At 51.8% G+C, this 20924-nt stretch overlaps 2 protein-coding genes across 7 annotated transcripts in view; one reads left to right on the forward strand and one right to left on the reverse strand.

Annotated features, from left to right (window-relative positions):
* The window catches only part of WDR86 (WD repeat domain 86), a 31290-nt gene extending 25547 nt beyond the window's left edge, over positions 1–5743 (forward strand). For 2 of the 4 annotated variants that reach the window (XM_074378906.1, XM_074378907.1), the window contains 2 exons: positions 1183–1286; positions 1441–5743. In XM_074378906.1, the coding sequence (XP_074235007.1) occupies positions 1183–1286; positions 1441–1593 (257 nt within the window). In that variant the 3' untranslated portion in view covers positions 1594–5743. The remainder of the gene's footprint in view (positions 1–1182; positions 1287–1440) is intronic. The other 2 variants (XR_012511987.1, XR_005580287.2) reach the window with 2 other exon arrangements.
* Positions 5744–5805: 62 nt separating this feature from the next.
* Positions 5806–20924, reverse strand: part of NUB1 (negative regulator of ubiquitin like proteins 1) — a 38567-nt gene continuing 23448 nt past the window's right edge. For all 3 annotated transcript variants that reach the window (XM_039472714.2, XM_039472715.2, XM_039472713.2), the window contains exons 9-15: positions 17188–17374; positions 16360–16467; positions 15447–15599; positions 9881–10027; positions 8206–8301; positions 7366–7543; positions 5806–7128 (exon numbers count right to left, since the gene is read on the reverse strand). In XM_039472714.2, coding sequence (XP_039328648.1) covers positions 6950–7128; positions 7366–7543; positions 8206–8301; positions 9881–10027; positions 15447–15599; positions 16360–16467; positions 17188–17374 — 1048 coding nt within the window. In that variant the 3' untranslated portion in view covers positions 5806–6949. The remainder of the gene's footprint in view (positions 7129–7365; positions 7544–8205; positions 8302–9880; positions 10028–15446; positions 15600–16359; positions 16468–17187; positions 17375–20924) is intronic.

Here is a 20924-nt window from a genome sequence, read left to right on the forward strand (position 1 = left end):
ATTAGCTGTGTATGGTGGTGCATGTCTGTAGTCCCAGGTGCTCAGGATGCTGAAGCAGGAGGGAACATAAGTCACTGTTAACCTTGAACTCCTTGATCCCAGTTCAAGGTTAACAGTGATCTATGATCACACTACTACACTCCAGCCTGGGCATCAGAGTGAAATCCTGTCTCCCTGTCTCAAAAAAAAAGGGGGGGGCTGGGAACAAGTACCCACAGAGCACCCTTAGACAGATAGGTAGCCCAGCGCCCTTACCTCCAGGTGGTCCTAGCCCGTCTTCCCCACGGTCCCTGGCAGGCTTGGATCCCAGCTCCCCAGGGCAGTTATCTGCTCATTGACAGACCCCACAGGGCTTCTTCCCTCCCTTTCCACCTCCCATTTCCCCATGAGCCTTTCCTGGGATGCCTGTCAGGTAAGCTGTCTGCTTGGGTCAGTTTCCGAGAACCCAGCCTAGGCCAAGCAAGTTCTACTCCACATCCCAGTGTGGCCTCTTGACCAGCAGCGTCACCTGAAACTGGTTAGAAATGCAGATTCCCAGGCCCACCTGCTAAATCAGATTCTGGGATGCGGCTCCACGATCAGTGTCTAAGACCTCCAAGTGAAGGATGAACGTTGCAGTTGGAAAACGATTGGACTAAGTTCTTAGGAAAAACCCCAGGGAGAGGCAGCCACCTGCGGGAGGAGACAGATTGAGGGCGGAGGCTCGCCCCTGCTAGGGGTCCCGGGGATGCGTTCTCAGGAACCCCAGAGGGCTGGGTTTTGATTCGAGGGAGGGCCGATCCATTAATGAGGTCGGGAGGATGAGGCTGCTGATGCAGCGGAAGCTGAGCGGGGAGGAGACTTGAGGACCTGACGATTATCCCCAGGCAGGGACCTCCCACCGTCCAGAAACACCCGGCAGGGAAACCAACTTCACCAAACCGCGGAGTGGGGCCTGGGCCTGGGTGGCGCGAGGTTCAGGAGGGGCAGGGCAGCTGGTGCGCAGGCATCCGCACGGCCGGGCGGGGTCACCGCGGGGACCGCTGTCTCTCTGGAGGGGCGCCGTCCACTTCCCATGTGAGCCTCAGGACACTCCCGTGGGGCGGAGACCCCAAGACGCCCGAGGTTGGGCTCTTGCCACCCGGCCCTGCCTGCCGGGCGCCGGGCAGGGAGGGAGGCCCAGCGTGCCCTGTGTGTCCGCAGTGTTCACGGGCAGCGGGGACGCCTGCGCCCGGGCCTTCGACGCGCAGTCGGGAGAGCTGCGGAGGGTGTTCCGAGGCCACGCGTTCATCATCAACTGCCTCCAGGTAGGTCCCTCCGCCCGGCCTGGGGTTGGCGGGGAGATGCGGCCGGGGCCACCGCCCACGGGAGGGAGTGTGCCCCGCCCCGCCCCCATACGTCCACGTGGGCCGCCGTCCCCTCTCCCCCGCCTCGCCAGTGACACCGCCCCCGCGCCCGCAGGTGCACGGTCAGGTGCTCTACACCGCCTCGCACGACGGCGCCTTGCGCCTCTGGGATGTGCGCGGACTCCGGGGCGCCCCGCCGCCCACGCGCAGCCTCTCGCGCCTTTTCAGCAACAAGGTGGGCTGCGCCGCGCCCCTGCAGCCGGCCTGAGCCCGCGGGGCCCCTGCCGACGCCCGCCCAGTTGCACTCCGGCTCCCAGAGCACCTAGCCCTGTGCCCCACGGCGGCGGCGCCGGCGCCCGATGACCGGGGAGGAGCAAGGAGGCCCGGGCTGGAGGAGCGCCCGCAGCAGGCGTCTGTTTTTCCTGGGTGGCGGGAGGCGCTGGGAGCGGGCGTGTTCGCCCTGGGGACCGCCCGCTTTCTCCTTTTCGGGTGGCTCCTGCGCTCCCCCCCCACCCCTGACCCGGCGAGTGGCCTAGTCCCCCGGCCCCTCCTGGGACTCTCCCACCTCAGGGCTGCAGGCGGACCGCCCCGACCCACGAAGTTGGGCCTTTCCTGCTGAGAGGAAGTGACTTTACAGAAGCCACTGAAACTGGTTGTTTTGGCAAATTGTCGTCTCATGGGCCTTGGAGGCGGGGACTGAAATACACAGCCTGAGAGTTAAAAGTGCTCCTGTGTGCTCTTGTTTTGCAAACTGAGTCTCAGCTTCTTTTCGGAGCTTGGGATTCCAGGATCTCAGGTCAGCGGGCTGCCTCTCACACCGGCCTGGGCGGCCTTGGGGGTGACTTGTGGGCGAGATGCGGGGTTACGGCCAGTGTTACTGGTGCAGGGAGTGGACGTGGAAGAGGCCAGGGAGAAAGGAAGCCACTCTTTAGCCTGTGCAGGTGACAGCGGAGATCCTGCTTGGGAGCACCCATCATTTTCTAGCATGAATCTAGGAGGTCCCTTCAGGGTCTGGAGCGGAAGGGTGGGGGAGCTCATGCACAGGAGCCACGCCGGTGCTTGGTGCTGGGAGGCATGCCACACATGCCAGAGCCAACAGGCACCCAAGGGGAGCCCTGTGCCCAGAGGCTAGAGGGGCCAGAGGCCCTTCGGGAGACCCCTCAGCATCCCTCCCAGCACCTGCAGGGGGTTCTCTTCAGGCCCTAGGTGGTGCCACTTTCAGCATTCACGTGCCCAGGCTGGCCTGGGTGCCAGGAGAGGAGCTGCAGGTGACAGTGCCTGTCGCGGAGGCCGCAGCATCTCGCTGCGGAGAGAAGCGTGTGGTGCAGAAGCAGCCCCTTCAAGTGGAGCCGCGCCTTCAGGTAGAGCAGCGAACACTCCGTAGTCTTTTCTTTCCCCCCCCCACCGGTTGTCAAATGACCTTTATTGAAATATTTTCCTTTGTGCTTCTGAACTAGCTGGGCATTCCATAGCACCACTGTTGACGTCATCTATGATGTCATGAGGGTGGCGGCCATCAGCATTACAGCCCACAGACTGGGCAGAACCCAGGATCTCTTTAATGGTTCCAGAGAGTTCTCTGGCTAAAGATCGGTGCCGCGTCTGTCGAGCAATGTCGACAATCTCATCGAAAGTGATATTCCCGCCGTGTTTAATGTTTTTCTGTTTCTTTCTGTCTCTTGGCGGTTCCTTGAGGGCTTTGACGATCAGGGCAGAGGCAGAAGGCACCACCTCAATCTGGGCCTGTCTCTTCTGAATGGTCAGTTTCACTGTAATCCTCAGGCGCTTCCAGCTACTGGTTGCCTTGGCAACATCATCACCAACCTTTTTTGGAGACAGACCCAGGGGGCCAGTCTTGGGGGCCAGCACAGAAGTGGCACCAACTTCACCCCTGGTGCACCTCAGGTATACCTGAGGCATGGGGCGTCCCAAGCCGCCACAGGTGATCCGGTCCTGCCTTCCCACTTACACGTGGAGAAGCTAAGGCTCAGAAAGGCTGAGGCTTGGCCGGGATGGCGCAGCACCGGGAAGGCCTCTAGGAGGCAGCGGCTTTAGAGCCCCATATGGGAAAGCTTTCTATGCACGGCAGGGCTGAGGGATGTTCCATCCCACAGCCCTGGCCACAACTAGAGCACGCACCAACTTTGATCTCATTGGGGTCGAACTTTGGCGGCATGGTGGAGGCGGCTGGTGTCAGATGAACACGGATTTGGGACGACCGAAGAAAGTTGCACCTTGGCCTCCTCCAGGCCGAAAGCCGAAAGCCACTTCATAGTCTTTTTTTTTTTTTTTTTTTTTTTTTGAGACAGAGTTTCGCTCTTGTTACCCAGGCTGGAGTGCAATGGCGCGATCTCGGCTCACCGCAACCTCCGCCTCCTGGGTTCAGGCAATTCTCCTGCCTCAGCCTCCCGAGTAGCTGGGATTACAGGCACGTGCCACCATGCCCAGCTAATTTTTTGTATTTTTAGTAGAGACGGGGTTTCACCATGTTGACCAGGATGGTCTCGATCTCTTGACCTCGTGATCCACCCTCCTCGGCCTCCCAAAGTGCTGGGATTACAGGCTTGAGCCACCGCGCCCGGTCTCACTTCATAGTCTTAATGCAGAAGAGGCTTCATCAGCCAGGGCCTGGCCGCCAGGGCTCACCTGTCAGGCCTGATGGGCAGGTCCATCCTTGGGCCAGATGAACAAGTAGGAATTGCACTGTGAGCAGGAGGAAGGGACGCAGGCATTGTAACTTCTCTAGGCCAAATCTCCAAAACCTAGGAATCAAAGCACCCCTGGCCTCCACCCCGGGAAAATGGGCTGGTTGGGAGGCAAGCAGATTGGTGCAGGAGGACCTGCTGAAATGGCCCCACACACTGTTCTCTGGGTGAGACTTAGGCACACACAGACCTGGGGGGTGGCTAGGTCTTGCTGAGTGGGGGAGCCACTGGGGCCTGTGGTTGCAGCAAGGGGCGCTCCCCCCAGAGAGGAGCTTTCCCTCGTGCCAAAGGGAGGTTCTGGAGGCACAGGCAGAGAACCACCTTGAGTGCTGCCTGCGGGCAGTGCTGCCAGCCAGCCCTGGGCCTGGGCTCACACTGACTCCTGGCTGCGGAAGATACTGCTGCTTGGTGATGCTGTGCTCTGGCCTGAGCAGCCCTTGCTGACACGTCAGCTCTAGTCCCCACCTTATCCAACCACAGCAGAGAATGGAGCAGGTATCAAGCCATCCAGAGAAACCCAGTGGGCTGCAGACCCAAAACACTGGCGCTGCGCTTCCTTTGCATGTTGATAGCATCATGCATTGGGGTAATTTCTACTTCTGCCACACAGAGAGCTCTGCTTGATGTTGACGACATAAAGATGGCAGGATGACCATTCTCTCTCTGGTTTCTGAGAGCCCGAGAGACATGGTGAGTGAGAGACTCGGATCCCCTGAACCAAGGCCTGGTCCCTTTCCAGCCATACCACTGTCGATTTGCTGTGAGGGAAGAAACCAGGTGTCTGCTTTTGATCATCAATTGAGTTGGCTAAGGGAGGAAGGGCAGGAGCTACCCTTAGGACAGATGGGCAGGAACACAGCGACCGGGTAGGGCAGGACCAGCATCAAGAACACGTGACGAGCTGTGCACCCCGTCACGCAGGTGTGGGCTGCCCTCGCCTGCTGGCCACGCACCCATGCCCGCTCCCGCTCCTCACGGCACCCAGCCTCCCTCCTGGCTGTGACAGCATCAGCAATCATGCCATCTGCCCCCAATTTTCTCTCTCCACATACTGTCCTGCCCCAAATACTAATTTGTCCCACATCTGGAATGTTCTTTTTCCTCTGATTCTCCAAGGAGAACCCTCCCAGGGCCCCACCTCTGTAACAGCCTCTGCTTCTCCGGCCTCAGCACCCTCCTGCCCCCTCCACCACCACCTGTCCAGTTTCACAGGGTCAGCCGTAGGTGGAGCAGGCTCAGCCGAGTCTCCATCCCTGGAGGACAGCCCATCCTGGACACAGCGCATGCCCACAACTGCCCCCCACAGCCGGCTTCCCGTACAGCTCTCTCTCCACAAGACACGGAAAGCGTCAGGGCCTGCTGGTGTGGCCCTGCCTCTCTGATGGCTGAAGACAGCTGGGAAGCTAGAAGCCACGCCCAAACCAAGCTTAGGACAGCGACTTGTTAGCCAAAAGCTTCTAATCAGACCCAAATCCAAGTGTGACATTGTCTCAAATGAGGCTGAGACCCTGCGTCACTTCAGCTCACTGGGCACGTCGAGGCAAACCCTGACAGGTGCGTCTCAGTCCCCGGCCCAGGGTCCTCCCCACCACCCAGCTTTGCATGCGGCACTGTTCACAGCAGATGTCCTCTGCTGCTTCTCAGGTCATCCTTCATCGCCTCACAAAACTCACTGGAAACAACATCTTGCAATCGAAACGAAGCACTGGCCACCCAGACACTTTCCACACCTACAGCTGAGGCAGCTGAGGAACTTACTGCAGTTAGGCTGACAGTTTTGGAATATATTTTCCACCTTTTATTTCCATCAGTATCATCCATTTAAAAAGAATCACAAGAAGATTCCCATCGGTCCAAACTGGAGCATCCATGCTTTATGAAAAAGTGGAAGCATTTCTGCCGGCCCCACATGACCCATCCTGCCTTCATCAGAGGAGCTTCTAGTGCCTTCTGGAAGGGAGGAGAAGTCCCAGATGCACCTGGCTGCTGCGGTCCTGGCGCTGGAAGGAACCCCCACTGAATGCGAGGTGCAGTGAGGATGCTTCCTGCTGGAGCCGACACACATCAAACCACATGCTTTTAGAAAGAGCCTTCTGTCACACAGTTAGAACCCAAAACCCCACAGAAAACCTGGAGAAAATATATCTAAATCTCTGATAGGTCTCTTAGCTAGCAGTGAGTTCAGTATGACAGCATAGAGTCTAAAAATATTAAAAATAAGTTGCTTTGGTTAGCAATTACACCTTTCTCATTCAATAAAAGATGTTTGTAATGAAGAATGTTGAATATATATCAAGTCTGACACTCAACCCTGAATTTCGGGGGCATATTTTACTGAGCTAAGAGCAGAAAACACTGACATCCCAGGCTGAAGGCATCTACTTCGACCTGTTATGGCCCCCGAGGCCTGAGCCTCAGCATTATGCCCCACAGCACTTGGAAGGAAGACTTAAAGGATATGTTGAGGGGTAGGGGGAGGGGGGCACAGGAACCCATGGGACACCCTGGCAGAGATGGCATCAGGGGAAGCAAGAAAGCCATGGGCATCAGGTGCAGGAGGCAGGCAAGCCGGGCAGATGGAGCCAGAGCTGGAGAGGAAGCGGGCCAGGCACCCTTCTCAGGACTGGTTCTGCAGCAGCGTCTCCTTCCTGCTTCAGGGTGAAACATCAGGCTGGGGAGGGTTAGGGAAGCAGACCCGGGGGGCAGAGGGGGCGGCCTGCACTGGGCCAGAGGAAGCTTCTTCCCCGAGACCACACGTGAAGGCTCTGGGACCCTTGCTGGCCGTGTCCCCTGCCCGCCCCTCCTACACCAAAGAGGACTTTGCAATTCAGACAAAAAGTGAGAACAGAAAGACCTGCATTCGCCTTTTCATAATGATAACATTTATAAGCAGAAGCTTAGTACTTATTCCTGTTCAATTTAGTTTTCCTTCGTTGCTGACTTTGTATTTTCTACATAGGATAGGTACTCTGCGATAGTAATCTCTTCGTCTTCCAGAGTTGAGTCAAGGTAGTCCTCCTCATGCTCTGGAATGTCTTCCAGAATCTCATTGACGGCCTCTGTCTCCATGTCTTCGTCTGTCGAGGCACTGGAGGTTCCTACAATCAGACACCGCAGGAGTGAGTGAGTTATGTGGAGACTGTCCTGGGCACATGCATGACCACAGTCAACCTGACTGTGCCTCTGCGGGCCACACTGTCCAGGTGGCCGGCCTGGCGATGTCACAGGACGCCCCTCTCAGTCTCCACGTCCACCGAGACCTAGGGCACGGGCCCCATCTGTTGGCCTCTAAAGACACTTTGCTCTCAACACGGCCCTCAGAGACTCCCACCTACCTGCGGAGTCTGAAGGGGACGTGGCTGGCGAGGACAAGGAGCCTTCCGGCGACAGCGGCAGCTCGGCAGGCAGGCTTCCTCCATTGTGAGCAAGGGTCTGGGCAGCCAGCTGGACGTTGCCTCTGAACACTCTCAGCGCAGCTTCGGCCACAAGTGTGTCAAAACCCATGTACACCAGCTAGGGGAGAGCGCAGGGGTCACAGCACCGGGCCTGGCCCACCTCTGCCACCCCCATCACCCACATGGGCAGACAGCTGGCTCTTGTGTTGAAGAGCTCCCAGCATGCACAGCATGGCCCTTTCTGCACAAGTCACGCTTCTGGGCCAATGCGAGCATGGAGCAACCTGGAGGGGGGCTTGGAAGACCCGAGTCGGGTGCGTCAGTGAGCAGCCATCTCAGGACGGACGGCCTCGGCTGAAGCGAGGGGCCGCGCCAGCCTCACCACACGCACCTCGAGGTCAGCGGCCACAGCACACAGGTACACTCAACGTGTGTGTGGGGGTCAAACAGCTGTTGCTTGGGACACAAAGCCAGATGGGTTTCACAGGACACAGCGACATCCTTTTAGGTCACAGGCAGGGAAATGGGCTGACGTAAACCGTGGTGCATAGAAGTGGGAGGCAAACCTGAAGGGAACCTCCTGATGCCCCCAGTTTTCCTGCTCGCCCTGCCCTCTGTTGCAGCATGGGTGGCCTCTGAGGCGGGCAGGTCACACCGGGAGCCTAGGAGCCAAGTTTCAGCATGGACTTCCCTGGTCCTGCTGCCTGACTCACCCGGGGTGACCCCAAGCAACCCCACCCGAGGCTGTCCGAGCCGAGGGCACACAGGCATGTCACTCACTTGGTCAATGTTTTCCTGGGAAGGACTTTCTTGATGGTTGTTGGTTTCAGGATTGGAATCATTTAACCACCACATCAGAGGATTGCTGAGCAGAATCTAAAACACACAGGAACAGGCTTTACCCATCACTAAGAACTCATCACACGCTCAGACAGGCACCATACCCTGCCATGTGCTGGGGGGACCCAGCCGTCCTCCGCTACTCAGGATGCAGGGACGGGCGGCTATGAGGCGAGAAAGGGGCTTCCAGCCAGAGACCAGGACAGAGCTGGGGTTTGACGGAGGAGCAAGACTAGCCAGGGGAAGGATCTTTCTCCTGACAGAGCAGGAAGAATGGAGGGCAGGTAGAAGAAGCATCTAAGAAAACATGTTTTGTCAGGGCTACGAGGCCAGGAAGAGCTACAGACAGAAAGGTCTCTTACGCAGCTCAGGGCTGCCTGATTGATCTCTGAAAGTGTCATGCCCTCCAGACTTAACATGTCAGGCAGGTAGGAGGGTTACTTTGACCCTTGATTTCTTCATCACACAATACTTAATCTTAAATACCCTTGTGGAGACTTTTCCTGTCCAACACTCAATACTTCTGTGTTGACTGAAAGTATTTACGTGCCACTTGTACAATTAAAATCTATTTTGAGACCCATCAGTCCCTTCGGATATTCAGAATTTCCCGCCTCTTTAATATTTCTCTAACACACAAAAATCAAACTAGATATTCAAATAAAATTTTAAAATGGAATGTTAAATATACATATACATAGCGACAAAAGTACTGACTTGGAGCCTTCTGGGGAGCAGGGCAGAGGTGAGGCAAAGGCAGAGTGGACTCCCTGTGCTGGCTGCACCCACGGCCCTGCCTTAGCAGGGCAAACAAGAAGACACCTGCCCTGCCCCCCACCCCCTCCAACCCCATCTCCGCCCCCCAGCCCCACCCCCAGCTCCTGCCGCCCGCCCCCCGCTCGCCCCGCTGCCCTAGCATCTGCCTAGACTGCTGCTGCCGTACAGCCAGTCCCCTGCCTCCCGTGCACCCCTCAGGACCCCCACCGCGTGTGCTGCTGCGGGGTTGAGAGGGCAGAGGGTGGCTCCATGCCAGGCTGCTGAGACGCAGCACAGCACCCAGCCTATGGAGGAGTCGATGCTTCTCCAGCACGAGGAGGGAGCCGGCCCAGGGAAAGTCATTGCTGTCCGGATCCCCACCTGCTGTCACTCCTGAGGGTTTCTTTGAAAAGCTTCCCCTTTGTCAACATGTAGTATGGACTAAACAAATAAAACTAGATACTTACATTTACAATTTTAATGCCAAACAATTATACTACAGTTAAACTACCCTTCTCTTTTTCTGCTGTGGAAACTGTGCCTGTGTACATTAAACTCTTTCTGCTGCACACAGAAAACCTACCCAAAGTCCCATCGTGGCCTACGGACTCTGCCGGTGTGGACACGCACCAGGTTCCTGAGCCAGGCCTCTGCCTGGCACTGAACACGGGGCCTCATGGGGCCTCACACGGCCTCTGGGCTGGAGCCCCAGAGAAAGCTGTGCCTCAAATCTAGATGACGGGGTCGCCCATGGGAGTGGGCTCCATGAGCCCGGGAGGACGCTGCAGAGCCATGGAAGGAGCTCTGGGCAGGACCCAGTGCTCAGGGACAAGGCCAGACGCCCTGAGGGAGCCACTACCTTCAGGGCCTCGTCCAGGTTCCCGCTGGCCGCGTGCAGCGCCTGCTGGGCCACGTGTGTGGAGTAGCCCATCCCTTTCAGAGACCTGATGTTCTCCAGGTGGCGTCTTTTCTTCTCTTTCTCCTCCTTCCTTATTTGGGCCAGTTCCTTCAGGGAAACAGCAAAGTCCCAACCCAAGTTAGGGACTGAGATTTCACAGACAGCCCCCCAGTCTGTGCTCTGCAGGATTCTTGGGGTTCCCAGGCAAAGCCACAAAACCAAAGCAAAGCACAGGGGACCTAGCTCTGCCTCTCCAGCCAAACGGCAGAGGCGCCACAAAGGCAGAGTGGTGCTGGGTGCTGCTTCTGAGGGCAGGCAGTGGAAGTGACATGCCCGTCACCAACCACACCGCCCACCATCCAGCATCAGGATGGGCCCAACCCAGCACTCCCACCGCAGAAGTCGCGGGCGAGAGGTGCACGGATTCTCTTCTAGAAGCCGGGCAGAAGAGCTCCCTGCACGTGGTGGGAGGGCCTTCCAACCTTTGATGGATTGCCCAGGGACTCAAGTTAAAATGTGATGTGGAATCCATGGGCGTAGGGGACTCCTGAGCCATGCCAAGGCTGATGACCCACCCACCACAGTCTGGGGAGCAAGGACTCCAGGGCCTTCTAGGGACTGTCCATTCAGAACCCACAGGATGCTCAAGGGATAAAGGTCATCTGACCTCTTGGTTCTCAAGCCTGTTTCTCAGAGGTGCCTACTGTGGCTGCAGAGGGTTCTAGTCTCTTCACCTCTCCCACCCAGGGCCAGTCAGGAGAGTTCCCAGTTGGTTTTGTAAGCTAGTAGGCCCATAAAAGTGTCATTTTAAAATGGGATTTTGCTGCTTAAAAACAACCACCACCACAAAGCAAGTTTGAAAACCTGGAATTTAATCCAACCTCATTATTTTGCCAACAAGGAGACAGAAAGCTTTCACAGAAGTTAAGTGACTGCCACATTCTCCTGGGACCAGTCCCTCAGCAGCAGCAGTGAGCATGGGGGAGGAAACAGACTCTTTTCCTTCCAGAGACCTGCCCCTGCCTCCTGCCCAGCCCAAGCAACAGACACCTGCCTGCATTTTCCCCACAGCAAGAAAGTGGCCTCATTTCTTAGGAAAACAGAAGCGTCATCATGGAACCAGACTCCACAGGGCCTGCAGCAGGAGCAGGCAGAACAGAGTGGCTGAAGACATCTGGAGACTCAGGCCCTGTCTCTCTCAGGGGAGACGCTCCCGGTGTGCCCCTGGAGTGCCCCCAGTGCCAGCTCCCTTTGCTTCCCCTCCAACTGCACCAGGCCTGTCTCGTGCTCCCGTTAAGTTCCTAACCTCTCAGCGGCCAGGCTCCCCCAGCTCCAGCCCCACTGCACAGCGCAGTGGGCTCCATCATTCCAGCCACCTACCTGAGAGCCTGCAGCTGCTCCTGTCACCCCACACTTGGGCAACAGTTCCTTATGCAGCTACGGAGGGCCCCCATGCCTGGCCCCAACAGGGTTTCCAAACTGACCTTATCCTGCCACACTGCCAACCATGCATGCCAGCAGGTCTTTCATACCACTCCCATTTCCACTTTTATTCACTCATACACTCCACGTAAAATGCCTTTACTGGTCCCATCCTCTGCTTTCAATACGGTTTCTTCCATTTGTATTTCAAAAGGCTAAGCAGCACACCTAACATTCAAGCCAGCGAAGGATGCTGCCAACCAGCAGACCTGGGCATGACCTGACACAGACCTCACATCAGCTGGGACCTTCGAAGAACACTTCCTGTCATCACAAATGTCTTTGCTTCCTTTTAACCATGTAGACACACGTGAGAAAATTAAAGTATTTTCTAATACTTCTCTTTATACCAGGATGAGTTAGAAAGATAACGCAGATCGAATCAGTGACAGTGAATGCCGCACTGTGGTGGCTAGAGTAGAGTCAGGTCTCAAGAGAGGCACTGTATGGTCGAGACAAGCTGGGCCCACCTCTTAGGAAGGCTGCCTCGTGGCCTGGTCATTGCTGTAGACAGTCTCCGTGTCTACAGTCTGCTGCTTTTCCCAGATGAGAAACTGGTCTGTATGCAAGGCCATGTTGCACAAAGAATATAAACTTCTAAGAATCACGTATTAAAGACTGGGTGCAGTACCGCACACCTGTGATCCCAGCACTTTGGGAGGCCAAGGTGGGAGGACTGCTTGAGCCCAGGAGTTTGAGACCGCCCTGGGTAACATGGTGAGACCCCTTTTCTACAAAAAATTTAAAAGAAAAAAATAGCCAGGAGTGGCAGGAGGCTCACTGGAGCCCAGGAGATAGACCAGGCTGCAGTGAGCCATAATCCTGTCACCGCACCCCAGCCTGGACAACAGAGCAAGATGCTGTCTCAAACAAACAAAAGAATTGCTGCCGGGCGCAGTGGCTCACACCCGTAATGCCAGCACTTTGGGAGGCCGAGGTGGGCAGATCAAGAGGTACGGAGTTCAAGACCAGCCTGACCAACATGGTGAAACCACATCTCTACTAAAAATACTAAAAATACAAAAATTATCTGGGCGTGGTGGCATAAGCCTATAATCCCAGCTACTCAGGAGACTGAGGCAAGAGAATTGCTTGAACCCAGGAGGTGGAGGTTGCAGTGAGCCAAGATCGCACACTGTACTCCAGCCTGGGGGACAGAGTGAGACTCTGTCACACACACACACACACACAAAAGGTTTCACATTCAGCTGAGATGCTCAAACCTATGACCTTGGAACTCAGAGGGCAGCAGATTCTTCTCGCTCATCTAAAGCTCCGCTAGGAGCTCATTTTCTGTGGGACATGGTTTTTGTCTTCCCAGCACCCATTCTACCCCTCCCTGAGGTGTGGGAGGCTGCTCCAGCTCCCCAGGTGGCCCCTGAATGGGCTAAGGCAGCAACTCTCTCTCTTGCCACAGGCCTGAGCCAGTCAGTCTTGGCGTTCCTCCAGCTCAGTGACTGGGTCAAGGCTGCCCAATCACAAGCAGCTCAGGATTTTCACTGAGGATTCTGGGACAGCGATTATGCTCCTTGGTGTGACTGGATGACACGGATGATATGGGGCAGGGGATGTGGGTAGACAGCAGACCTCAGGTCCTCAGTAAGCCACTGAATAAATCAACTAACCCTGAGACCTATCCTACTTCTGGACTTTTTACAAGTAAACAGGCCAATAAATCCCACCACATCCCCTTTTTTTGGGGGGTGGGGGTGGGGGGACGGAGTTTCGCTCTTGTTACCCAGGCTGGAGTGCAATGGCGCGATCTCGGCTCACCGCAACCTCCGCCTCCTGGGTTCGGGCAATTCTCCTGCCTCAGCCTCCTGAGTAGCTGGGATTACAGGCACACGCCACCATGCCCAGCTAATTTTTGTGTTTTTAGTAGAGACGGGGTTTCACCATGTTGACCAGGATGGTCTCGATCTCTTGACCTCGTGATCCACCCGCCTCGGCCTCCCAAAGTGCTGGGATTACAGGCTTGAGCCGCCGCGCCCGGTCACACATCCCTTTTTTTGATGTTTAGTCCAGTTTGAACTGGGTTTTGTTGTTGGTGCTACTTTCAGCCAAAAGCATCCTAACAGCCGTTGGGTGGAAGAGGGAGCAGGATCAACTGCACTATACACACCGTAGTTTTTTAAATCTGCATTTTCCCCAAGGGCTTTTAACTTCAGAAATGTACATATGGTATGACTCCACTAGACTTTAAAGACTGCTTCTGCACTACAGCTCTTCTCATTTATGAGACGAAGTATCTGTCCTTGTGGCCTCTTGGGTGATCACAGGCAGAAGTGAATGACATGAGTGTGATGACGTTTATGAACTACAGTCTCATACAACGATGAGAGAACTGTTGTCCAAATGACCTCATTCTCAAACACTGGCTTTCCAGATGCTAATAAAATCTTACTGGTAGTGTAGTAACAGTAAAGTAACAAATCAGTATCAGGAATGTTCGTTTTTCTGTTAGTACTGAATTAGAACATGTAAAACTCAAACACACAGAACTCAACTTTTCAGCCAGGTGCAGTGGCCCACGCCTGTAATCCCAGCACTTTGGGAGGCCGAGGCAGGAGGCTCACTTGAGGTCAGGAGTTCAAGACCAGCCTGGCCAACATGGTGAACCCCATCTCTACTAAAAATACAAAAAGTAATTGGGTGTGGTGGTGTGCACCTGTAATCCTAGCTACTCAGGAGACTGAGGCAGGAGAATCTCTTGAACCTGGGTGGCGGAGGTTGCAGTGATCACGCCACTGCACTCCAGCCTGGATGACAGAATGAGACTCCTGTCTTGAAAAAAAAAAAAAAAAAAAGAATTCAGCTTTTCAAAGTCTCTGCCTTTACCTACTCATTGACTTCTACAGCAAGACCCAATGGAGCACAGTGGGACTAGGTGAGAGAGAAAGGTAACGGCCATAGCTGGTGTTGTAACAGGAGAGGCCCCAGCAGCCCTGTGGCTGGTCACCACGAGTCCACTCCCTCTTTGCCACCAGGCAGGCAGACCACCATGGGGCTTCCCTGCTCTCCTCCAAATACCCTGAGGCTGCTTTCTGCCTTCAGGATTATCCCAGTGTTTAGCAAAAGAGAAACAAGGGATAACATCCATGTGAAGATTCTAGAGACTTCTTTGGCTGGAGTTGTGGACAGAGAGGACCTGTGAGATAACCTAATACCAACTTCTCGTTTTGGCGAGAAGAAAAATGTTTCTCCTGCTAATATTCCACCGTTACTTCCCTCAGGACCGCAATTCTTTTACCGCAGAACTAACATATTGGATAGAATAAGGATCCTTCCAACTTCAAAATTCTAAGGTTTTCTTTAATGTACTTAATTGTTTCAAACGATTATAGTTTTTTAACCTGTGCTTTCATAATATAATACAACTTGTTTCTATGGTTTTACTCATGTTTCTAGGCAAGGATGCAATCCCCAACTTTAATAATAATAACCCCATGAAAAAATAATTTTCTGTTTTTAAAATGACTTCCAGAAATACACTATGATGTTAAAGAGAGAGAGAGAGAGGGGACTGCCAGCATAACCTGCCACCACGGCAGGAAACAAAACTAAGGAGACTGCAGCACGTGAAAAATGATCCAATCTTAAAAAGGCACGTTTCGGCCGGGTGCGGTGGCTCACGCCTGGAATCCTAGCACTTTGGGAAGCTGAGGTGGGCGCATCACTTGAGGTCAGGAGTTTGAGACCAGCCTGGCCAACGTGGTGAAATCCCATCTCTACTAAAAATACAAAAATTATCCGGGTGTGGTGGCAGGCACCTGTAGTCCCAGCTACTGGGACTGGGAGGCACAAGAACTGCTTGAACCCGGGAGGGGGAGGTCGCAGTGAGCCAAGACCACACCACTGCACTTCAGCCTGGGTGACAAAGTGAGACTCCGTCTCAAAAAAAAAAAAAAAAAAAAAGATGAGTTTCTCTTCTTCCTTTCCAATCTGGAGTAATAAAGAGTTCCTTGTGATTCACACCTCCAATATGGGATTATCTTTTTTTGTTCTTTCATACTCAAGAGTGCTGGGGCACTGTGAAAGTGGGTACCTCTCTGCGGTTGGTAATATGAGTGGCCGCATGATCCACGTTCCCATCACATGCCCTCAGGCCAAGCCGGGCTTCCTGGGCAGTAAATCCCAACTGCAACAAATTATCAACTTTTGATGGATCAATATACAGCTCTTTAAAGAGCTGCTGTGCCTAGAGACAGGGAGAAATGTAAGAATCATGTAACCATCGCAATACTTAAAGTTTAATACAAAGCAAAAGCCTAGAAGAAATTAAATTGTACCCAGTGTGAATTAAAGGGCATCAGATTTTGGATAAAATCTCTAAACCTGACCCATTAACAGGCACAAATGAAAACAGACCAGCACTATCTGCTCACATAACTCAGCCACAACATTAGGAAAGAGGCTGGGTGTTGCGGAAGTGACTCGTATCCATTTTGTTTTTGCAACAAACACCCCCGAATTTGAGCTGTGCTCATGGCGTTTCTCAGCCTCCTGTGCAGCAGGGTGTAGCCAGGTGGTTAAGTCTAGGTCAATGGCATGCAGCCACAGCGCTGGGTGCAGCGCTGGGTCAGCTCTTGAGTGGCCTGCTCCGAACTCTTTCTTGCCCCCTCTGCTGGTTGGAAGAGGCACTGACAGGAGCAACCTGGGACGCCACACAGGCAGGCGGGCTGCTCACTGCTGTAGCCCGGCTCACCTCTAGACTTAGAGATAAGCGAGCCATAAACTTCTATCCAATCAAAGTCATTGTCTTTTTGAAGTCTCCTTATTATAGCATTTGGCCTGTACTCTAACAAAAACAATTATGTTTCTGGTCCAACATCTCTCTCCTGTACACAGAGAAAGTGTAGCATGTTTCTCAAAAGTCACAAACTACAGGTTAAAATCCTTAACTTGCAGGAATGCTTTTTAAAAGCAGATGGAAATGGTTACAACTGCACTTTTCTTACCTTGTTAAGACACTCCCGAGCCTCTACATCATTTCCACTGTGGTAGTTTCGGATACCTTGCAGTAAGTAGAGTCTTAAAAACAGTACCTTCTCCTTCCCACAATTTCCCTAAAATTATTGGAGAAAAAAAAGGATAAAATTGCCTTATTTCTATATAGGCCTATAATACTCGTATCTGTAATTCCCTTTGTCTCTAGAGGGGCAAAATGTAGTATTAAAATGTGCATAACTTCACTATGACTGATGGCAAAAGTGAAGCCCCCTCTTCCCCGCCCCCTGTGGTAGGATGACATTCCTCATACCAGACAGGAGAGACGGTGCCAGAGCACCAGCCTCCAGTCGTCCAGCACAGCGGCCCTTCAGGTCAGCAGAGGAGCATGGCAAAATCCAAACCAGGTATAAGTGAGCATAAGCAGGATTTTGATAACTTGTGGGAATCAGAAAAATCCTTACTTGAGCCACAGCTCTTGAGTTGTGACTGATCAAGCAAACTGTTACTGCTGAAATGTCTATTTTCTGCATTGACATCGTGCAAATTAGACTCTACCAACATAAAGAAGTCAGCAGCTCTCTCCTGGTCAGGGTGATCATGGTGGGGTTTCTATAACTAGCAAACTGTGTTCCTCTGGGCTAAACGCTCACACACTAAAGAGACAGCCAGATTTGTGAAACACTGAACACTTTATAAACATATAGCTTTAAGAGAGCACACTGCATACTTCTATCAAAATCAAGTCTCCTTCTGGAGTAATTCAACTACTTTGACAGGAATAAATACAAATGCTAGAAATGGACTCAGTAAGACAAAAATGAATTCTAGAAACATACTTTTATGTGGACCAGTCTCTGATGATTTTCTCCATAACAATTTTTAAAGCATTTCTGGGCCAAGTTTAATTTTTTTTCTGCATCATCAAGGCATTCCAGTTGTCCCAGGCGGAAGTAACACCACACTATGTCCAGCTGGAGCACGGCGTAGTTATCTACCGTGTCCAGCAGCTCCCGGCAACACTCACTGGAAACAGAAAGGGAATGACATCACTGCCGAGCTGCATCCGAAACCTTTTTAGCATCTGAAACCCTTTTCTGAATTACTGGAATTCTTTCCCAGTTCCTGGTATATGTTCAAAGGCTGACTGCTCTAAAAGAGAGAGCCTAATATTTAGGAAGGATGCTCTGTTTATCATCTCATCCTGCTAACAGAGGAAAAGAAGGACAATCAGAAATCAGGGCTTAGGAATAAAAGCTTACCACCACTTGCCCCAGGACATACATGCAGCACCTTGATAGGATGCAAAACCCACGACCACTGTTTCAAGAGCCCTCAGCAAACACGGGGAAGACCATGCTTTAAAGCCGTGACTTCAACCCTGACTGCAAATCAGCATCACCTGGACAAGAGCAACTTCCTTTTTTTTTTTTTTTTTTTTAAGAATCATTGATCCCACCTAGATCAAATATAACAGAAATCTCTGGGGTTGGGCCTGGATGTGATAGTTCCAGAGTCCCCCCCAGGTGATTCTAACGGATAGCCAGGCTGAACACCACTTCTTTAAAGACACACCAAAGAAAATCACTACTATGAATGCCTCAACTGATGAAGGCTCTGGCAAGGCATTCAGGTTCAAGCACGCTGAAGCTGGGAGGAAAAACAATCCAGAAAGAGCCAGGCTCTAACCGCCCGGCTGATTTCTGAGGGCCTGCGTGCAGGCAACATACGAGTCTGCAGCCGTGGCGGCAGGCTGAAGCCAGGCGTGGTGAAGGGAAGAAAGACGGCAGGAGACGTCAGTATGGCCCAGGAGGGGTGCTGACAAAGGGCCTTCAAGATGACTGATTTTAAGTTACCATTAATTACATTAAAAATTCCTAATGCCAATCTAGGTCTCAAGTCTTCAATAGGAACATTTGGATCCACACATTATACATGAATAACCTTTAAAGGTTTTATCTCTTTATGTTCACTGGCATTCTAAAAGTAAGACCATTCTTGTATAAAACTACAAAATCCACATGGCTTCAAGCTTCCTGTCCTGCCTATCAAAATAGGCTTCGAATAAAAAACAAAAAAAATAAAAAAAAAAAAACCTAATGGACTTTTATTTTCTCATGTACCCTTTAAAACAATAGTCTCGGCCAGGCACGGTGGCTCAAGCCTGTAATCCCAGCACTTTGGGAAGCCGAGGTGGGTGGATCACGAGGTCAGGAGATTGAGACCATCCCGGTCAACATGGTGAAACCTCGTCTCTACTAAAAATACAAAAAAGTTAGCTGGGCATGGTGGCATGTGCCTGTATTCTCAGCTACTCAGGAGGCTGAGGCAGGAGAATTGCCTGAACCCAGGAGGCGGAGGTTGCGGTGAGCCGAGATCGCGCCATTGCACTCCAGCCTGGGTAACAAGAGAGAAACTCCGTCTCAAAAAAAAAACAATAGTCTCCTAAAGAGGGCCCGTATAGACAGTCCAGTCGGGGGTGGGGCCAGAAAAATGTATCACAGCAGTATTTTTATATTTATTTTCATCTCTCTCTTTTACCATTTCTAATTTTGTGAATGTTTGAGCATCTACACCATATTTTACACACGTGCGCACACAGATACACACAAATGTGGGGCTGGGTGAGGGCACTTTCTCCACATCCACTGCTTAGCCTGAGAAGTGGACCTTGAGAGAAAAAGTAGCACTTTGTGGACTGTGGTCTGATCTCACAGTCACGGTGACAGTTCCTGCCTCTGGACACTTTCTGGTTTCTGGGACAGCAGACTCTGCCACTCACAAGAAAGCAATGGGCATGTGGCTGAACTTCTCCAGCTCCTGCATGTTGCTATACAGGCTTGCTCATGTTTCACTAAGCATGAAGAGCATGGGCAGAAATGGCCTCATGTCAGTTACAAAAAAAAAAAAAAAAAAAAATAGTCAACATGTGCTTATCTCAAGTCTGATCCAGAATGGAGTATTTCTTTGTGCAGACAAAAAGAAAAAAAAAGCCAACACAATGAACACACACACACACAGAAAAAGCACAGGTCTCATATTAGAGGTGTACATGGCATCCTTTTAGTTTTAAGAAATCAACACTTGGCTGGGTGCAGTGGCTCACGTCTGTAATCCCAGCACTTTGGGAGGCCAAGACAGGTGGATTATGAGGTCATGAGTTCAAGACCAGACTGTCCAACATGGTGAAACCCCGTCTCTACTAAAAAATACAAAAATTAGCTGGGCATGGTGGCTGGTGCCTGTAATTCCAGCTACCTGGGAGGCTGAGTTAGGAGAAATGATTGAACTGGGACCCGGGAGGAGGAGGTTGCAGTGAGCTGAGATCACACCACTGCACTCCAGGCTGGACTACAGAGCCAAGACTCCATCTCAAAAAAAAAAAAAAAAAAAAAAGACATCAACACTTATTATATATAAGCCTATATTCAAACTTGATCATTTGCTTGGGGGAAAAGTGTTTTTTTTTTTTTGTTTTGTTTTTTTGTTTTTTTTTTTTTTGAGACGGAGTCTTGCTCTATTGCCCAAGCTGGAGTGCAGTGGTACAATATTGGCTCACTGGAACCTCCGCATCCCAGGTTCAAGCAATTCTCTGCCTCAGGCTCCTTAGTAGCTGGGATTACAGGCACCCGCCACCACGTCTAGCTAATTTTTTTTTTTTTTTTTTTTTTTGTATTTTAGTAGAAACAGGGTTTCACCATGCTGGCTAGGCTGGTCTTGAACTCATGATCTCGTGATCCACCTGCCTTGGCCTCCCAAAGTGCTGGGATTACAGACATGAGCCACCGCACCTGGCAGAAAAGTGGTTTCTTAAAGCCTGGTATAAAATTGCATTTAGAAGGCCAGACACAGTGACTCACACCTGTAATCCCAGCACTTTGGGAGGCTGAGGCAGGAGAATCACTTGAACCCAGGAGTCTGAGACCAGCCTGGGCAACACAGAGAGACTCTGTCTCTAAAAAAAGAATTATAAAAATTAAAAATTGCATTTAGAGTATATTTCTATTAATATTGCTTTGGTTTATAATTTTAGTAACATTAATATTCAACACTGTTGATACATTTTCATGCTTACAATCCTAAAATAAATGTACAATATTTATTTAAATAAAATCTACTGAGTCTAGCTTTCAAAAATTAAATCCTTGCCAGTCGCAGTGGCTCACACCTGTAATCCAAGCACTTTGAGAGGCCAACGTGGGCAGATAACCTGAGATCAGGAGTTCAAGACCAGCCTGGCCAACATGGTAAAACCCCATCTCTACAAAAATACAAAAATTTGCCAGGCACGATGGCGGGTACCTGTAATCCCAGCTACTCAGGAGGCTGAGATGGGAAAATTGCTTGAACACGGGAGGCAGAGGTTGCAGTGAACAGAGCTCATGCCATTGCACTCCAGCCTGGGTGACAGAGCAAGACTCTGTCTCAAAAACAATAACAACAACAACAACAAAAATTAAATTCCATTTGAGCTTAAGTAGGTTATTTAATGTAAACATTATGTTTGCCTTACAGTTTAAAATTTTTATGTAAAATAAAGAATGATATTAATTTCAAGAAAGGTAAGCCTGGCCAG

This window comes from Saimiri boliviensis, chromosome 10 (assembly GCF_048565385.1).
Source record: "Saimiri boliviensis isolate mSaiBol1 chromosome 10, mSaiBol1.pri, whole genome shotgun sequence".
Classification (NCBI taxonomy): Eukaryota; Metazoa; Chordata; class Mammalia; order Primates; family Cebidae; genus Saimiri; species Saimiri boliviensis.